The sequence below is a fragment of the Erythrolamprus reginae genome, chromosome Z (genome assembly GCF_031021105.1).
Source record: "Erythrolamprus reginae isolate rEryReg1 chromosome Z, rEryReg1.hap1, whole genome shotgun sequence".
Taxonomy (NCBI): domain Eukaryota; kingdom Metazoa; phylum Chordata; class Lepidosauria; order Squamata; family Dipsadidae; genus Erythrolamprus; species Erythrolamprus reginae.
This window is the reverse complement of record NC_091963.1, coordinates 118,820,533-118,836,118: the sequence shown is the minus strand read 5'-3', so window position 1 is coordinate 118,836,118 and position 15,586 is coordinate 118,820,533. Positions and strand designations below refer to the sequence as shown.

The following is a 15,586-nucleotide window of genomic DNA, read 5'->3' as shown; positions in this document are numbered from 1 at the left end:
AATAAAAAAAACATCCTCACTCATTGCATTATGGTGTGGTGTGCTGGCTTGACAGCCGTGGATAGAAAAACATTACAGAGGGTGTTGAGCACAACATAAAACACCATGGGCTGCCCCTTCATCTCACTAGGCGATATCGCTAGGGTTCACTGCTTTAGAAAAGTGAGGAAAATCCTCAAAAACAACTCATATCCTGGTCAGCTCTTCTTTATTCTCCAACCATTGGAAAGAAGATATAGAAGTCACACAAACAGGCTGAAGAACAGTTTTTATTCATCGGGTGTCAGACTCCTGAATGAAAGATAACTACAACAATATAGTACGGTTGACTTGCAGGGCTGGCACAATGTGCAATAATCAATAAGGGATAGGTATTTTCTGTCTTTCACTGTATTGTTTTGGGGTTGGTGAAGAGTGGCTCAGCCAATCTCATAGCAAACATGTTTAACTCTGACAATAAAGGTTTGAATTGAATTTGAAGGTTTCTAGATTTTTAAAAAATATCTTAGCTTTCCATGAAATGCATTTAATTAAATACAGTATATTATAAAATACCACACAATTAACAGCACTAATTTCCTTTTGTTCATTATCATTCCAGACATATGCATTCTAACATTTCTATTATGTACTTCCAGCAATGTTAGAAGAAGTAATATTTAACCATAAAAGTGACATTTATAAAGAAAATTGAATTGGTATAAATGACTTGATTTGTAAATACCCTTTCAGTAACCATTTGGTTAACAAACCAATTCACAGTTTAAAAAGCCTAAAAAGACTGAAGGCTAATCTTGAAAACTAAATGCTATAATTGTTCTCTGGACAAACTTGATCTTCTAGCAATATAATACCATTCTGCAATTATCTGTAACTGATCATAACTACTGTTTTTGCCCTACCCCCTGCTAATCTCCAGAGTCCTGGGAAGACATCTATGATTAAAAACAAAGCTGAGAATCAATATTCCATTAAGAGAGCAGCAGATTTTTTGACCTCAGGTCAGGGTATATCAAATATGATGGAGAGCTAGGATTCTCTTTGAAAGGATTGACTGCTGGGTTTAAGAAACAAACTTAAAAACAGCTGTTGAAATGGGCAAGAAGTGGCAGGGTTCAAAATTATGGTCCTCATAAAGCTGCTTCTAACATAGCCAGGAGGAACTATATGACCTCAGACAATGAATATTGATTCCTCAATGAAATTAATCATATTTGAAACAATTTTAACTCGTTAATGGTGTAGAAGAAAGACTGTCTGATTCTCAATAACTCCTTTCTTCACCTAACGTGGCCTAGCCATGGCTATGTTTAGTTTTCTGTCTGAAAGATGTAAACCTATAAACCTATAAAAAGTACAATTTGTTTTACTGACCAGACATCACCTATGTTGAAATTACCAAAAGGGAAATTCAGGCTAAATACTGAGGATTGATGCCTTTTGTCTGTTTGCAAAAAGAAAAGTTTCCTCCCAGGCATATAAAGGATCTTTCTTTTGTCATGTGAAAGTTGAAATTGATAATATTACAGTATTTGTATTTCCCAGAACTTAGTGGGTTAAGTCTTGGGTGATCTAACTTTTTTTTAACCCTAGAATCCTAATCATCTAGTAGGTATAACTTTAAAGTGTAAGCTAACCAAGTTTTCTTCTCCAGCAAAATAAAAAAATAATTACATGATTAAGTAGCTTGTCTTTTTGGCTTGCAAGAGTCAACTATGCGGTGTGGGTGAATCTTAGCCATTATAACTGGTAGATGTATCATCAGTTAGAAAAAAAATCTAGTTTCTATTCATTGTTATACAGTATTAGAAAATGGTATCACACATGACTTCACTTACTCTTTTTTGTACAGTACTAAGGGCATGGCTTAAGTTTAAGTTTAAGTTTAATCAGATTTGTATGCCGCTCCTCTCCGCAGACTCGGGGCGGCTCACAGCAATAACAATACAATGTAAAACAAATCTAATATTTAAGTTAATTTAAAAAACACCACAAATTAAAACCAATCATACACACTAGCGTACCATGCATAAATTTTATAAGCCTAGGGGGAGGGAACATGTCAATTCCCCCATGCCTGACGACAGAGGTGGGTTTTAAGGAGCTTACGAAAGGCTAGGAGGGTGGGGGCAACTCTGATATCTGGGGGGAGTTGGTTCCAAAGGGTCGAGGCCGCCACAGAGAAGGCTCTTCCCCTGGGTCCCGCCAAACGACATTGTTTAGTTGACGGGACCCGGAGAAGGCCAACTCTGTGGGACCTAACTGGTCGCTGGGATTCGTGCGGCAGAAGGCGGCCCCGGAGATATTCTGGTCCAGTGCCATGAAGGGCTTTATAGGTCATAACCAACACTTTGAATTGTGACCGGAAACTGATCGGCAACCAATGCAGAAAAAAAAGAAAAGAAAAGCTAGTCTCATCAGGTTTGCATCATATTATTTTTCTGAACTTTGAAAAGCTCAATGTAATTGTGGCTTAGCCATCAAAAGATTGTCCATCTCAATATTTACACAAATATATTATTGTTTTAGTAATAGCATTTAGACTTATATACACTCCATATCACAGCACTCTCTGAGTGGTTTACAACATTCCGAGTCTTCATTTTACTGACTGCAAATTAAATTAGCAGCTGATTCAGTCATCAATACAAGCATAGGACAGGGTTGTGTGGTCTATTGTTTTTTGCGTGTCTGGTATATTAATTTTTAAATTATCCACATTTCATTTTCATTGAAATGCTGTGAGGTAGATAATTCATATTTCCAGTGAAGTGAACTAAAGTCAGACGTAGGGTGTTTGTAACTGAACTGAAATCCACTTGGATTCTCTCAATTATTTCCTGCTGAAGCCTACATTTTAATTCTCTTGAGGGCATCAAGTGTTGAGACGCTTTTGGTTTTTTGTAAACAGCAGCAGCTGATCTTCACTGTCTTTTTTCCTGTGCCGTGGGAAAATTCAATCTGTAAGGAAAGAAATCAACATCAAATGTGAACTCCTGCCTTATTGTTACATCCAAATAATCCACCAGGGGGCAGTGAGTCTCATTAGTCTAACCCAGGGATAGGCAAAGTAGGCTCTTCTATGACTTGTGGACTTCAGCTCCCAGAATTTCTGAGCCAATCATGCTAGCTCAGGAATTCTGGGAGTTGGAGTCCACATGTCATAGAAGAGCCTACTTTGCCTATCCCTGGTCTAACCAAGTTATAGATGAGATTAATTGTACAGGTAGTCCTCGACTTGCACAGTTCATTTAATAACCGATTAAAATTACAGTGGCCTTAAAAAAGTGATTTACTGTATGACCATTTTTCACAAGACCGTTGCAGCATCCCTATGGTCACATGATCAAAGTTGATTTATTTATTTATTTATTGGATTTGTATGCCACCCCTCTCCGTAGACTCGGGGCGGCTAACAACAATGATAAAAAACAACATGTAACAATCCAATTAATAAAACAACTAAAAACCCTTATTATAAAACCAAACATACACACAAACATACCATGCATAACTTGTAATGGCCTAGGGGGAAGGAATATCTTAACTCCCCCATACCTGGCGACATAAGTGAGTCTTGAGTAGTTTACGAAAGACAGGGAGGGTGGGGGCAGTTCTAATCTCCGGGGGGAGTTGGTTCCAGAGGGCCGGGGCCGCCACAGAGAAGGCTCTTCCCCTGGGGCCCGCCAAATGACATTGTTTAGTCGACGGGACCCGGCGAAGGCCAACTCTGTGGGACCTTATCGGTCGCTTTGCAACCTTCTGACAGGCAAAGTCAACGAGGAAGCCAAATTCATTTAATAACAATGTTACTTACTTAACAGCGGCAGTGATTAACTTAACAACTATAGCAAAGAAGGACATAAAACAGGGTAAATTCACTTAATAACTGTCTCACTTAGCAATAGAAATTTGGGGCTCAATTGTGATCATAAGTCAAGGACTACCTGTATTCTGTTGGAGAGTGCTTCTTCCAAAATAAGTGGGATTTTTCCCAGCAGAAGAATAAGTCATTTGATTTTTTTCCCCCTTTCGACACTTGGAAACTAGTCTGATTGTTAGCAATCCCTTCCAACCCCCTCCAACTGATGCTACTTGGGGTTTACCAAAAAGAACTTGTGTGATTAATAAAGAGAACTTAGAACCAGGAAGATTTGGGGTGCCATGGCATCTAATTATCGTTCCCTTCAGGAATTTTAATAATCTAGCTATAATTTGACACATTCCTATAATGGAACTCAAATTGTCCAGTGATCCTAGAAAGTCTAGTTAATCAAGAGTGCATGCCATCTCCATCCCTACAGCGGTTGACATATTCCTTTTCACCACAACTTACACCCATGTTTGTTTTGCAAAGAAGACCTAGTGCAGATGCAATTAACTTAAAAAGGGAGATAATTTTCTTGAACCTATATTTCAAGCTCTACTGAACATAATATTAAGAATGTGAATTGTGATAGTATAGAAATCAAGCAAATAAATAATATCAATTGAATGTACAATTACAGTACAGCTTTTTTAATGTATAATTGGTTTTTTTTTTAATAGTAACTCTTTTGGTGCTGAAGAGCAGCTTGAAGTAAAACTCTCTAAATTATAGTTTATAGTTTAGTTTATTATTAGATTTGTATGCCGCCCCTCTCCGAAGACTCGGGGCGGCTCACAGCAAAACAGTAATACAATATATTACAAATCTAATAATAATAAAAAATTAAATCCATTTAAAAGGCATTAATAACATAATAAAACCCCTAACTATGCAGCCATACACATTCAACCTAGTCATAATAAAAAAGGGGAAAGATGGTAATTATCCCCAAGCCTGGTGACAAAGGTGAGTCTTCAGCATTTTACGGAAGGCGAGGAGGGTGGGGGCTATTCGAATCTCTGGAGGGAGTTGATTCCAGAGGGCCGGGGCCGCCACAGAGAAGGCTCTTCCCCTGGGTCCCACCAGCTGACATTGTTTGGTCGACGGGACCCGGAGAAGGCCAACTCTGTGGGACCTAATGTAGCATGCCATTTTCCAGATTGTTTTTCCATCGCTCTTTTCTTGCAATACCTGTGAAAGAAAGCTACTTCATAAGAGGAGTTCTAATCACTCTGTATTCACAGTGAGACTGTGGCAAAACCCATTGTGGTTCTTTAACACTGTCAGAATTCATAGGATTAATTCTGGCATAAAGAGCCCATAAAGAAGTTGTGTAGGAAGGGGGGGGGGGGCGAAAGAAGTTGTAAATCATGCAAATCTATAGCTATTGTGACACAACTTTCCTAAGAAGGCCGATAATAAGATAGAAGTTGGGATACTAATAAATATAATTACATCAGTGAAGGTACTGGAACAATTTAGCCTAACCTAACAAAATAAAATAAGGTGCTCTATTCTTTCCTGCCTATTTTGTTGGTCTCAGTATGATGGAATTTTGGTATAATACTCAGCTCTGGATTTCACCACCCTTAACCAATCAGGAAGCTTTCCAGATGAATGTATGTATGTATGTATGTATGTATGTATGTATGTATGTATGTATGTATGTATTTATTTATTTATTTATTGATTGATTGATTGATTGATTGATTGATTGATTGATTGATTGATTGATTGATTGATTGATTGATTGATTGGATCTGTATGCTGCCCCTCTCCAAAGACTCGGGGCGGCTAACAACAATAATAACACAGCATATAATAATAATCCAATACTAAAAACAATTAAAAACCCATTATAATAAAAACCAAACAGACATATTTATTGAACTCAACATATTTTGCATAATAGAATAGAATAGAATTCTCTATTGGCCAAGTGTGATTGGACACGCAAGGAATTTGAAAGGGGTTTATTTAACTTGAAAATAAATTTAACTTGAGATGGGTGTGAAAACTAGCATCTTGGCTTCTCATTTCCTTCCAAGAGATTCTGTTGCATGGCAGCCTCATCAAATCTAGAGAAGCCTTGGATCATTTTCCTCCAATCTTTTGCCCTCTAGATAGAAATATGAAAAAGAACTAAGTATCCACGTGCCCATGAAGATTTTCTTCAGCAATTTGTGTGGTTTTGTTTCCATTCATGGAAAACTTTGCATGCAGATATACACACTGAGACTTCTACATAGAGCAATGTTATTCTTTACCTCCGAATAATGCTTATATTTCCATTAAATATACATATCCTTAGGTATTTCTGACTTTTTCTGTCTTACCTTTTTTCTGAATAGGTGGCGCTTTTTTCCCTTTTGCTATGTCACTCTGGGCCAAGATATCTACCATCCAAGATAGGGCACTGGTACAGTACTCCATCTAATGGGAGTAAATGAAAGGGAGGTAGTGTTTTTGGAGGTTTATGGGAGACAGTTGTCATATTATGCCATATTGTCAGTTCCCTGTTGCTGGCTTGACATATCAGTGTGTCTTTTTAAAAGATAAAAAATTGTTAAAACCAGTTGTGATTTCTTTAGATATATTTAATCCATTTAGTAAAAAAAAATAATGCAATTTTAGTTTTAGAGAAGAAATCTGTGATTGGTGAACTACAACATCCAACAGTTCTGGTTGGTATGGGTGCTGGAGAGGAAACATCAACAGCATGTTGAAGGTCAAAGGTTTCTCCATCCCTGAATTTTCTCTCTTGATATGACAGGCTTTTTTTCATCTACTCCTGCTACTTTTCACCTTTGCTACTACAGTGGTACCTCATCTTACGAACGCCTCTTCTAACTAACTTTTCAAGATACGAACCCGGTGTTTAAGATTTTTTTGCCTCTTCTTCCGAACTATTTTCACTTTACGAACCCAAGCCGCTGCTGCCGAGATGAAGGGGTTTTATTTCCCCCCCTTTTTTGAAGAAAGAAAAGGGAGGGGGCGGCTTGGAGGGGGAAAGGCTTTGCATTAACAAAAGTAGGAGAACAGCATGCTTGCAGGCACTGAAAGGGTGTCTTTTGAAGAAAGAAAAGGGAGGGGCGGCTTGGAGGGGGAAAGACTTTGCAAAGAACAGCGTGCTTGCAGAGGCACTGAAAGAGTGTCTTTTGAAGAAAGAAAAAGGAGGGGCGGCTTGGAGGGGAAAAGACTTTGCATTAACAAACGTAGGAGAACAGTGTGCTTGCAGGCAGTGAAAGGGTGTCTTTTGAAGAAAGAAAAGGGAGGGGTGGCTTGGAGGGGGAAAGACTTTGCATTAACAAACGTAGGAGAACAGCGTGCTTGCAGGCAGTGAAAGGGTGTCTTTTGAAGAAAGAAAAGGGATGGGTGGCTTGGAGGGGGAAAGACTTTGCATTAACAAACGTAGGAGAACAGCGTGCTTGCAGGCAGTGAAAGGGTGTCTTTTGAAGAAAGAAAAGGGAGGGGCGGCTTGGAGGGGGAAAGACTTTGCAGAGAACAGCCACAGGCACTGAAAGAGTGTCTTTTGAAGAAAGAAAAGGGAGGGGTGCCCCCCTTGCCTTTCTTCCTTCCCACTCACCCTTTAGCCTAGCCTTGCTTCTTCCACCTGCCCCCTTTAGCTGCTCCTCCCAGCCCTCTGTTCGCCTCCCTTCTAAAGTTTGGGATTTTCCTGAAGGATTTGCACGCATTATTTGCTTTTACATTGATTCCTATGGGAAACATTGTTTCGTCTTACGAACTTTTCACCTTACGAACCTCCTCCTGGAACCAATTAAGTTCGTATCATGAGGTACCACTGTACTTGTAAAGCCTTCATCCTATTAGTTCCCAAAGGGTTCTATTTTCCTCCCATTTCCCATTTCAAGGAATCCATTACTGTTCCTATACCTGTATCTCAAGGGTCTTCAGACGTCGCTCTGATTCTTTGATATCAGAAAGCTGCTTTAAAACCTGGTCAACTCTGCAGAAATAGAGATGTGAGGCAGTTACAAAGAAAGGAAACATTCAGCTTTCTTTCTTCCTCTATAGAGGCAAGAGGCAATCTTTTATCCTCTCTGATGGTTCCCTACATTTGATTCCAAAGCTCTCATTTCCCCCACACAAGGATGCCTTCAATAAGCTTTGGAAAACCTGCTCTAATACAGAAACCTGCTCTAAGGCAGAAATGTTGGGTTTTAGGAGTTTGTAGACAGCTGGGGTCTTCAAACCTGGCAACTTTAAGACTTGTGGACTTCAACTCCCAGAATTCTCCAGCCAGCTATGGAGACATTTTTAGAAGAAAGGGTGAACACTTTTCAAAACATATCTCAGTATTGAGTAAAGAAATTGGTTTATGTGTGCATCAATGTTAATAGTTCATACTTAGAAACACTGAAATGAATAGTCAATGTGAATCTTGTGGCTTATAGTGGGTCTTCCTAAATATGGGAATTTCCATAACATATATGGAACATATATCTCATATATCATATATATTCTCTCCTTATCTATCTATCTATCTATCTATCTATCTATCTATCTATCTATCTATCTATCTATCTATCTATCTATCTATCTATCTATCTATCTATATCTATATCTACATCTACATCTATATATCTCTATCTATCTATCTATCTATCTATCTATCTATCTATATATATATATAATATATATATATATATATATATATATATATAATATATATTCTCTCCTTATCTCTTATATCATATACAGTATATTCTCTCCCTCCCATCTACTTCCCTTCTTTTTACTTTCTATCATTATATATATTACTTAATGTCTATTCTCTTCCATATGTATTGTATATTGGACAAAGAATAAATAAATAAATAAAATAAATAATAAGGTGAAGAAAGTGCTCTTACTTAACAGAAGAATGCACCACTCAAAGAGTCTGCAAAGCGACAGCCCCCATTCCTGCATGCGCGCGCGCACACACACACACAAACACACGATACTTGCAACAACTCTGTGATCTTTCTGAATGAAGCCTAAGGCACTTCCCAGAAGAGCTGGACTGCGTTTTATTTTTATGGTGCTATTGTTAATTTTAGGAATGGCTAATCAATAAACAGGGAAGATTCTCTAGCTGCAGCATGCAAAGAACAAAGACCAGCATGCAAAGTTTTTGTTCTCATTTCCTGAGCAATATCTCTGGAAAAAGCTACCGAAAATGTCTAAAATAAATCAGGTTTAGGAAATCCGTCTATAATATGTTTTTTTCCCCCTGTGCCAATTAAAGATGGGTATGAAATTTGATCTCAAATTTCAGCTTAAACTGACTTGATCTGCACATTCTGATCAAACATTATAAATGCACTTCTGTTTTGGATTTTGCATTTCTTTGCATTCGATGAAATATTCATGATTCAATACATTTTAAAATGCACATTTTGAAATTAAGTGATTAAATTAGATTTTATGAAAATTTTAAAATACCTATTTTAATGCAATTTTCATGAACGCTTTAAAAATTCCTTTAAAAAGTCATTAATTGTTATTATTATTATTAACAGTAACAATAATAATAAATTAAAAACGTAATTAATAGAAAACTGATTCAAATTGGATTTAAACGGATCAGTCCTTCCCTAATCTCAACTTCCTCCTTTCTCTTTATTGTCTTCTATTCCCCATTCTTACTTTTGGGAAGTTCTCCGCAGTCGCTCAGTATCACTGTCACGTTTCTGTCGAGCCTGGGCTACTAAGTAGTTTTCTTTCTGTACCGATTCCCACGTCAGTAGTCGCCTATTTTGGATCTCCGAGAGTTCTAGCACTGTCCAAAAATAGATTAATTATCGGTTCACAAAATGACAATGATTCAGAAGTCAGCTTAGTAAACAGCTACCTCCAAGTCTTTCAAATTATTTATGAAATGAAATTGGATGCTCTGGTGTGGAGCTCCATTTTTGCTACTCCACTGTGTTCCCCCCATTCGGGCAGTAGCCCACGCATGGTTCCATATCTCTCTCATCTCAATAAGTCAGTTAGGTCCCACAGAGTTGGCCTTCTCCGGGTCCCGTCAACTAAACAATGTCATTTGGCGGGGCCCAGGGGAAGAGCCTTCTCTGTGGCAGCCCCGGCCCTCTGGAACCAACTCCCCCCAGAGATTAGAATAGCCCCCACCTTCCTTGCCTTTCGTAAGCTCCTTAAAACCCACCTCTGCCGTCAGGCATGGGGGAATTGAGATATTCTTTCCTCCTAGGCCTCTACAATTTATGCATGGTATGTTTGTATGTATGATTGGTTTTATAATAAGGGTTTTTAGCTGTTTTAGTATTGGATTGTCACATGCTGTTTTTACCACTGTTGTTAGCCGCCCCGAGTCCACGGAGAGGGGCAGCATACATATCCAATAGATAGATAGATAGATAGATAGATAGATAGATAGATAGATAGATAGATAGATAGATAGATAAGTCTTATTAATGATTCTCACAGAGGGAGAATCTTACTTGGAAGAAGTAGAAAACCTGGGAAGCAGCCACACATCTGACAACAGATTAAATCAACAGAGATCAACTGTGTGGGAAGGGACCTTGCAGGTCATCTAGTCCAACCCCCTGCTCATCTGCCTCTACCTAGGATTGAACTCATAACCTCCTGGTTGTGTGGCAAGAGCTCCACCTCTAGGGCACAGCAGCTTTCATTTGATGTCGAACGAAGGAGATAATGATTGATAATGACATCGAGTTATCCTCTTTGATATTCACAAAGAGCTGATGTAGAACTGTGATTTCAGCGTTTTGTTTGGACTGTGGAGGCCCAGTTCCTTCAATCAGAAAATTTACTACGTAGCGCTAAACTAGTTACTTGCTCCTCATCTGTAAATCTATTTTGCGGAGACGAACATAGGAAAATATAATTTATGCCACCTTGAGCTTTCAGTTGAATGGCAAAATATAAAAACAACGAATGAATGAATGACCTCGAACAACTTTCCCATATCTTATGTTATCTAGATGGATTAACACTGCAGGAGGTCCAGCATTCCTAGGCAGTGTTGTGATTCAGCCTGAGGCTCCTCAGGGACCGGCTGGAGCTCTGCCGGATCCATGCCCAGAGGAGGAGGACAGTGAACAGGAGGGGGAGGACCAGGCAGATGGGGGAGAGGAACGTCAGGAAGAGGAGGAGGGAGAGCAGCCTGAGACCCCCCGGGGGGGCTCTCCCCAGCTAGTAGCCTGGATTCATTGGATGAAGATGCACAGGCTATAATAGACATGAGGCAGCGACGTACAGCTCAAAGATGGGGCCAATTAGAAAGGTATTTCCATCCCTGAAGTGGCAACAGCTGGGTTTGGGTGTGGTTCTTTTCAGCAGGGTTGAAAAGGCAGGCCCGCCCTTACAGTCTTGTGGAGAGTTATCAACTGGGAGTCCTGTGACCTTGCTTCGATTCTTGGCGTCTCTGATCTTGGCTTGTGGCCTAGAAGTCTGGAAGACTTGGGGGAGGCGTGGGTTTTATTATCTCCAGCGTTGTTTTTGCCAGCAAGAATCCTGTTTTATTGCCTGGCCTTCGTGAAACCTCTGTGAAGCTTCATAGTGTTCCTGTCTGTAAGAACAGTTTTTGTTACCTGTGTTTGCTTTCAATTATATAAACTGCCTTTGCTTTTTACCAGTGTGTCTGACTACTCTTTTTGGTTGGTGTTGGCGTCTGGGGGGACCCAGACAGAACAGGCAGGTTATCTCTTATCTAGCTCAAAATTGCCTATAGCACTCACAGAAGTCATGTCTCTTTGTTGACTGCACCTTGCTGATATGACGCTTGAACAAAAGATGTAGGTGGCTGATCAGGATGAAGGGTGGAGCCAATGCAGGCCGGCTATGATACTCCAGGATAAGGTTGTAACGCTGTGATTTCCAGTAGATATCACTGTTGCCTTGCACTTTGGAGAATGTGTAGCTATTAGAAGGGGAAACAATACGTTAGTACCACCTTTCTTGCAATTGGAGGAGTCAATTTCAAACTGAATGGCTTATCCCTATCCACAATCATAGATGGCATATGGATGGAAAAGAAACATGAGCCTACGTAGGCTTCTTTCTACATTACCTTTTCTACATGAAAATGTCAACAAAAGAATTGGGGAACATTAACCAGAGGTGGGCATCAGGCAGGAGCGGGTGGAACACAGTTCCACCGGTGGAAATGAAGATGTGTGCGCAGCTCCAACTGATCGGTGGCTGTCATTTCCTGGATTACTGGTCTCGGCTCGGCTCTCCTTTTTTTCTCTGCTGCTGCTGTTTCATCTGAACTCCTTGCTTTTTTCCTTCTTCCTCCTTCCTGGCCTCGGACAAGCTTCCCTCTCTCCTGCCTGGCTTCCCTCTAGCCTCATGCGGCTGCAAGCAGAAGGCGTAGGTGGAAGCGGCCCTGGCAGAATTTATGCTTCTGGCAGCACCCGTTCGCCTAGCTACCCAGCCTGAGGTGAGGAAGGGCGACCCAGGAAGGAGAGCACGGGAAACGCGAGGCAAATTGTCACCCCAGTGAGCGACACTGGTAAGGTTGTAAGTCAAGGACTTAACAGTTCACTTGAACGATGGTGATCGTTCAAGCCACTCCCACCTGGTCACATGACCCATAAGCCATACCCACAGTGTGGCAGTAAAAATTTTGGCTGCCCGTTACTGATTCTAACTATCTGTCTGCCTGTCTTTGTCTGTCTGTCTATCTGTCTGTTTGTTTATTCAGTTTTTTTAATGTCGCCCTTCTCCTTAGACTCAGGGCGGCTTACAACATGTTAGCAATAGCACTTGTTAACAGAGCCAGCCTATTGCCCCCACAATCCGGGCCCTCGTTTTACCCACCTCGGAAGGATGGAAGGCTGAGTCAACCTTGAGCCGGTGATGAGATTTGAACCGCTGACCCACAGCTCTACAGTCAGCTTTAGTGGCTTTCAGTACAGCACTCTACCCACTGCACCACCTCGGCTCATTAGTCAGAACAATTAAAGGGTGGGTGTCAGGTTCCAGAATGTCGGCTCCGGATTTGGAGGTATGCGAAGCTAACAGTGGGCTAAAGAAAATGTAGAGGTGCAGACCTCCTGTTCTTTCATCCATGGGCGTCACTTTTGCTTAGCAGTCAATATTTTTCAGCTTTCCCCTGAACTTGAACCATGGAAAAGATTGTAAAAATATTGTGAATGTATTTTCACAGATATATGACACTGCCTCGTGTGAAGTATGATAATATAATTAGTTCAACTGAACTTATTCTTCAAATATTTTTGTTGAAATCTGAACTTGAAATGGCTAAAATAGATACAATCTAAATTACTTTTGGAAAAAAAATATAACGACCTTATTCAACTAGGTTTGGACTATAACCTTATTCCATTTTTTTAAAAAATATTATTTTTTAAATGGAGCTTTGTATCAATCTTTTCTTTATTTTGTTTTATCCTTGGTAGAATTGAGGTAGTGGTACCTGAACATTGCAATCAGCAAGTTGAGAAGTAGAATATTGGCTACCAACAGGAAGATCACAAGTAGAATGAGCACCAGCCAGTTAGCATAAGTATTGGTGCAAGGGTTCGCGTCCTCCATCAAGATGGCTAAAGGGTCATACGTGCAATTTGAGGCTGCAATCTGGGCAGCTAAAAAAGAATATCAAAGGGGAAAAAAATGAGATGAAAGTCATAGATTGAAGAAGGTTTTATTACTACCTTTCCAAAAGAAAGAGTACACAGAATTCTCGCATAGGATTGTCTTAGCCCTGCGTAGTTTCGTGTTTAATTTCCTTTCTCCAGATTTGGTTTCCTTCAGATATTTGGGTTAACAGATTATTGCACGAATCCCAGCAACCAGTTAGGTCCCACAGAGTGGGCCTTCTCCGGGTCCCGTCAACTAAACAATGTTGTTTGGTGGGGCCCAGGGGAAGAGCCTTCTCTGTGGCGGCCCCGGCTCTCTGGAACCAATTCCCCCCCGAGATTAGAATTGCCCCCACCCTCCTCGCCTTTCGTAAGCTCCTTAAAACCCACCTCTGCCGTCAGGCATGGGGGAACTGAGATACTCTTTCCCCCTAGGCCTTTACAATTTATGCATGGTATGTTTGTTTGTAGGTATGATTGGTTTTAAAATAAGGTTTTTGTTGTTGTTGTAGTATTGGATTTACATGCTGTTTTTATTATTGTTGTTAGCCGCCCCGAGTCTACAGAGAGGGGCGGCATACAAATCCAATAAATAAATAAATAAAGTATTGGGTTCACAGTTCTCATCAGTCCTGGACATTGGCTATATTGGTTGGGACTGATGGAAGTTGCGGCCCAAAAAGGTTTAAAGAGGCTGTTATGTTTCTAATTATTTCCTTTTTTCCTCCACATGTTTTTACAGCTCTAAATTTACAAAGACTTCTAGATTGCCATAGCCAATAGCTGTTATCCAATCTCATTTTAAGGGGATCTAAATAATTGGTCAATGTTTCATAGTTAAATAATTCATAATGCATGATACAAAAAACTGTTTCTTTATACCCCTTCAAAAGTCTCCTCTTAATTTTATTGTTTCCATCTTTTTAAAAAAATTAAAACTTTCAATATTGTAAGTGGTGCTTTTTATATTTTCCATTCTAGACTATCTCTGTCATATATTTGGGAACTAATATATGTTCGCCTGGTGCACCAGTTGCGGCCCTATCTGGACCGGGACTCATTGCTCACAGTCACTCATGCCCTCATCACCTCGAGGTTCGACTACTGTAATGCTCTCTACATGGGGCTACCTTTGAAAAGTGTTCGGAAACTTCAGATCGTGCAGAATGCAGCTGCGAGAGCAGTCATGGGCTTACCCAGGTATGCCCATGTTTCACCATCACTCCGCAGTCTGCATTGGCTGCCGATCAGTTTCCGGTCACAATTCAAAGTGTTGGTTATGACCTTTAAAGCCCTTCATGGCACTGGACCAGAATATCTCCGAGACCGCCTTCTGCCGCACGAATCCCAGCGACCGATTCGGTCCCACAGAGTGGGCCTCCTCCGGGTCCCGTCAACTAAACAATGCCGGTTGGCGGGCCCCAGGGGGAGAGCCTTCTCTGTGGCGGCACCGGCCCTCTGGAACCAACTCCCCCCGGAGATCAGAACTGCCCCTACTCTTCCTGCCTTCCGTAAACTCCTCAAAACCCACCTTTGCCGTCAGGCATGGGGAAACTAAACATCTCCCCTGGGCACGTTGAAGTTATATATGGTATGCCTGTATGTGTGTATGTTAGTATAGGGGATTTTCTTAAACTCATAATATTTTAATTAATTGGATTGTATTGGATTGTTTTTCACTTGTTGTGAGCCGCCCCGAGTCTTCGGAGAGGGGCGGCATACAAATCCAAATAATAAATAAATAAATAATAAATAAATAAACTAGCATAACCGGACACTCTATGCAGGGGAGGGAACAGTCCAGTGGTACATTGCTTCTGGTTTGGCCTGGTTATGAGAATCAGTAGTGCCGGTGGTGGGAGGCTCCGCCCACTCACCCAGGGTGCTCCGCCCACCTGCCTGTTACACTTCTGTGCCTGCGCAGAAGTGTCACGCATGTGTGCAAATATGTGCACAAACCAAAAGTAACAGGTTTTAGAACCCACTACTGGAGCAAACTGTGAGATGGAAAGATGTATCTTTTTTCTGCATTGAGCACAGAAATCAAATGAGTCTTTGTAAATAAATAAGAAATAAAGAAGATATTTAACAATCCTCAGCAGACAATTGCCTATTTGGTACTCTA

The 15,586-nt window shown here is 40.5% G+C and overlaps 1 protein-coding gene across 2 annotated transcripts in view; it reads right to left on the bottom strand.

Annotated features, from left to right (window-relative positions):
• Positions 1 to 251: 251 nt before the first annotated feature.
• The window catches only part of TRPM4 (transient receptor potential cation channel subfamily M member 4), a 60,108-nt gene continuing 44,773 nt past the window's right edge, over positions 252 to 15,586 (bottom strand). For both annotated transcript variants that reach the window (XM_070730140.1, XM_070730141.1), the window contains exons 20-25: positions 13,299 to 13,467; positions 11,596 to 11,777; positions 9,521 to 9,653; positions 7,763 to 7,835; positions 6,205 to 6,301; positions 252 to 2,961 (exon numbers count right to left, since the gene is read on the bottom strand). In XM_070730140.1, coding sequence (XP_070586241.1) covers positions 2,957 to 2,961; positions 6,205 to 6,301; positions 7,763 to 7,835; positions 9,521 to 9,653; positions 11,596 to 11,777; positions 13,299 to 13,467 — 659 coding nt within the window. In that variant the 3' untranslated portion in view covers positions 252 to 2,956. The remainder of the gene's footprint in view (positions 2,962 to 6,204; positions 6,302 to 7,762; positions 7,836 to 9,520; positions 9,654 to 11,595; positions 11,778 to 13,298; positions 13,468 to 15,586) is intronic.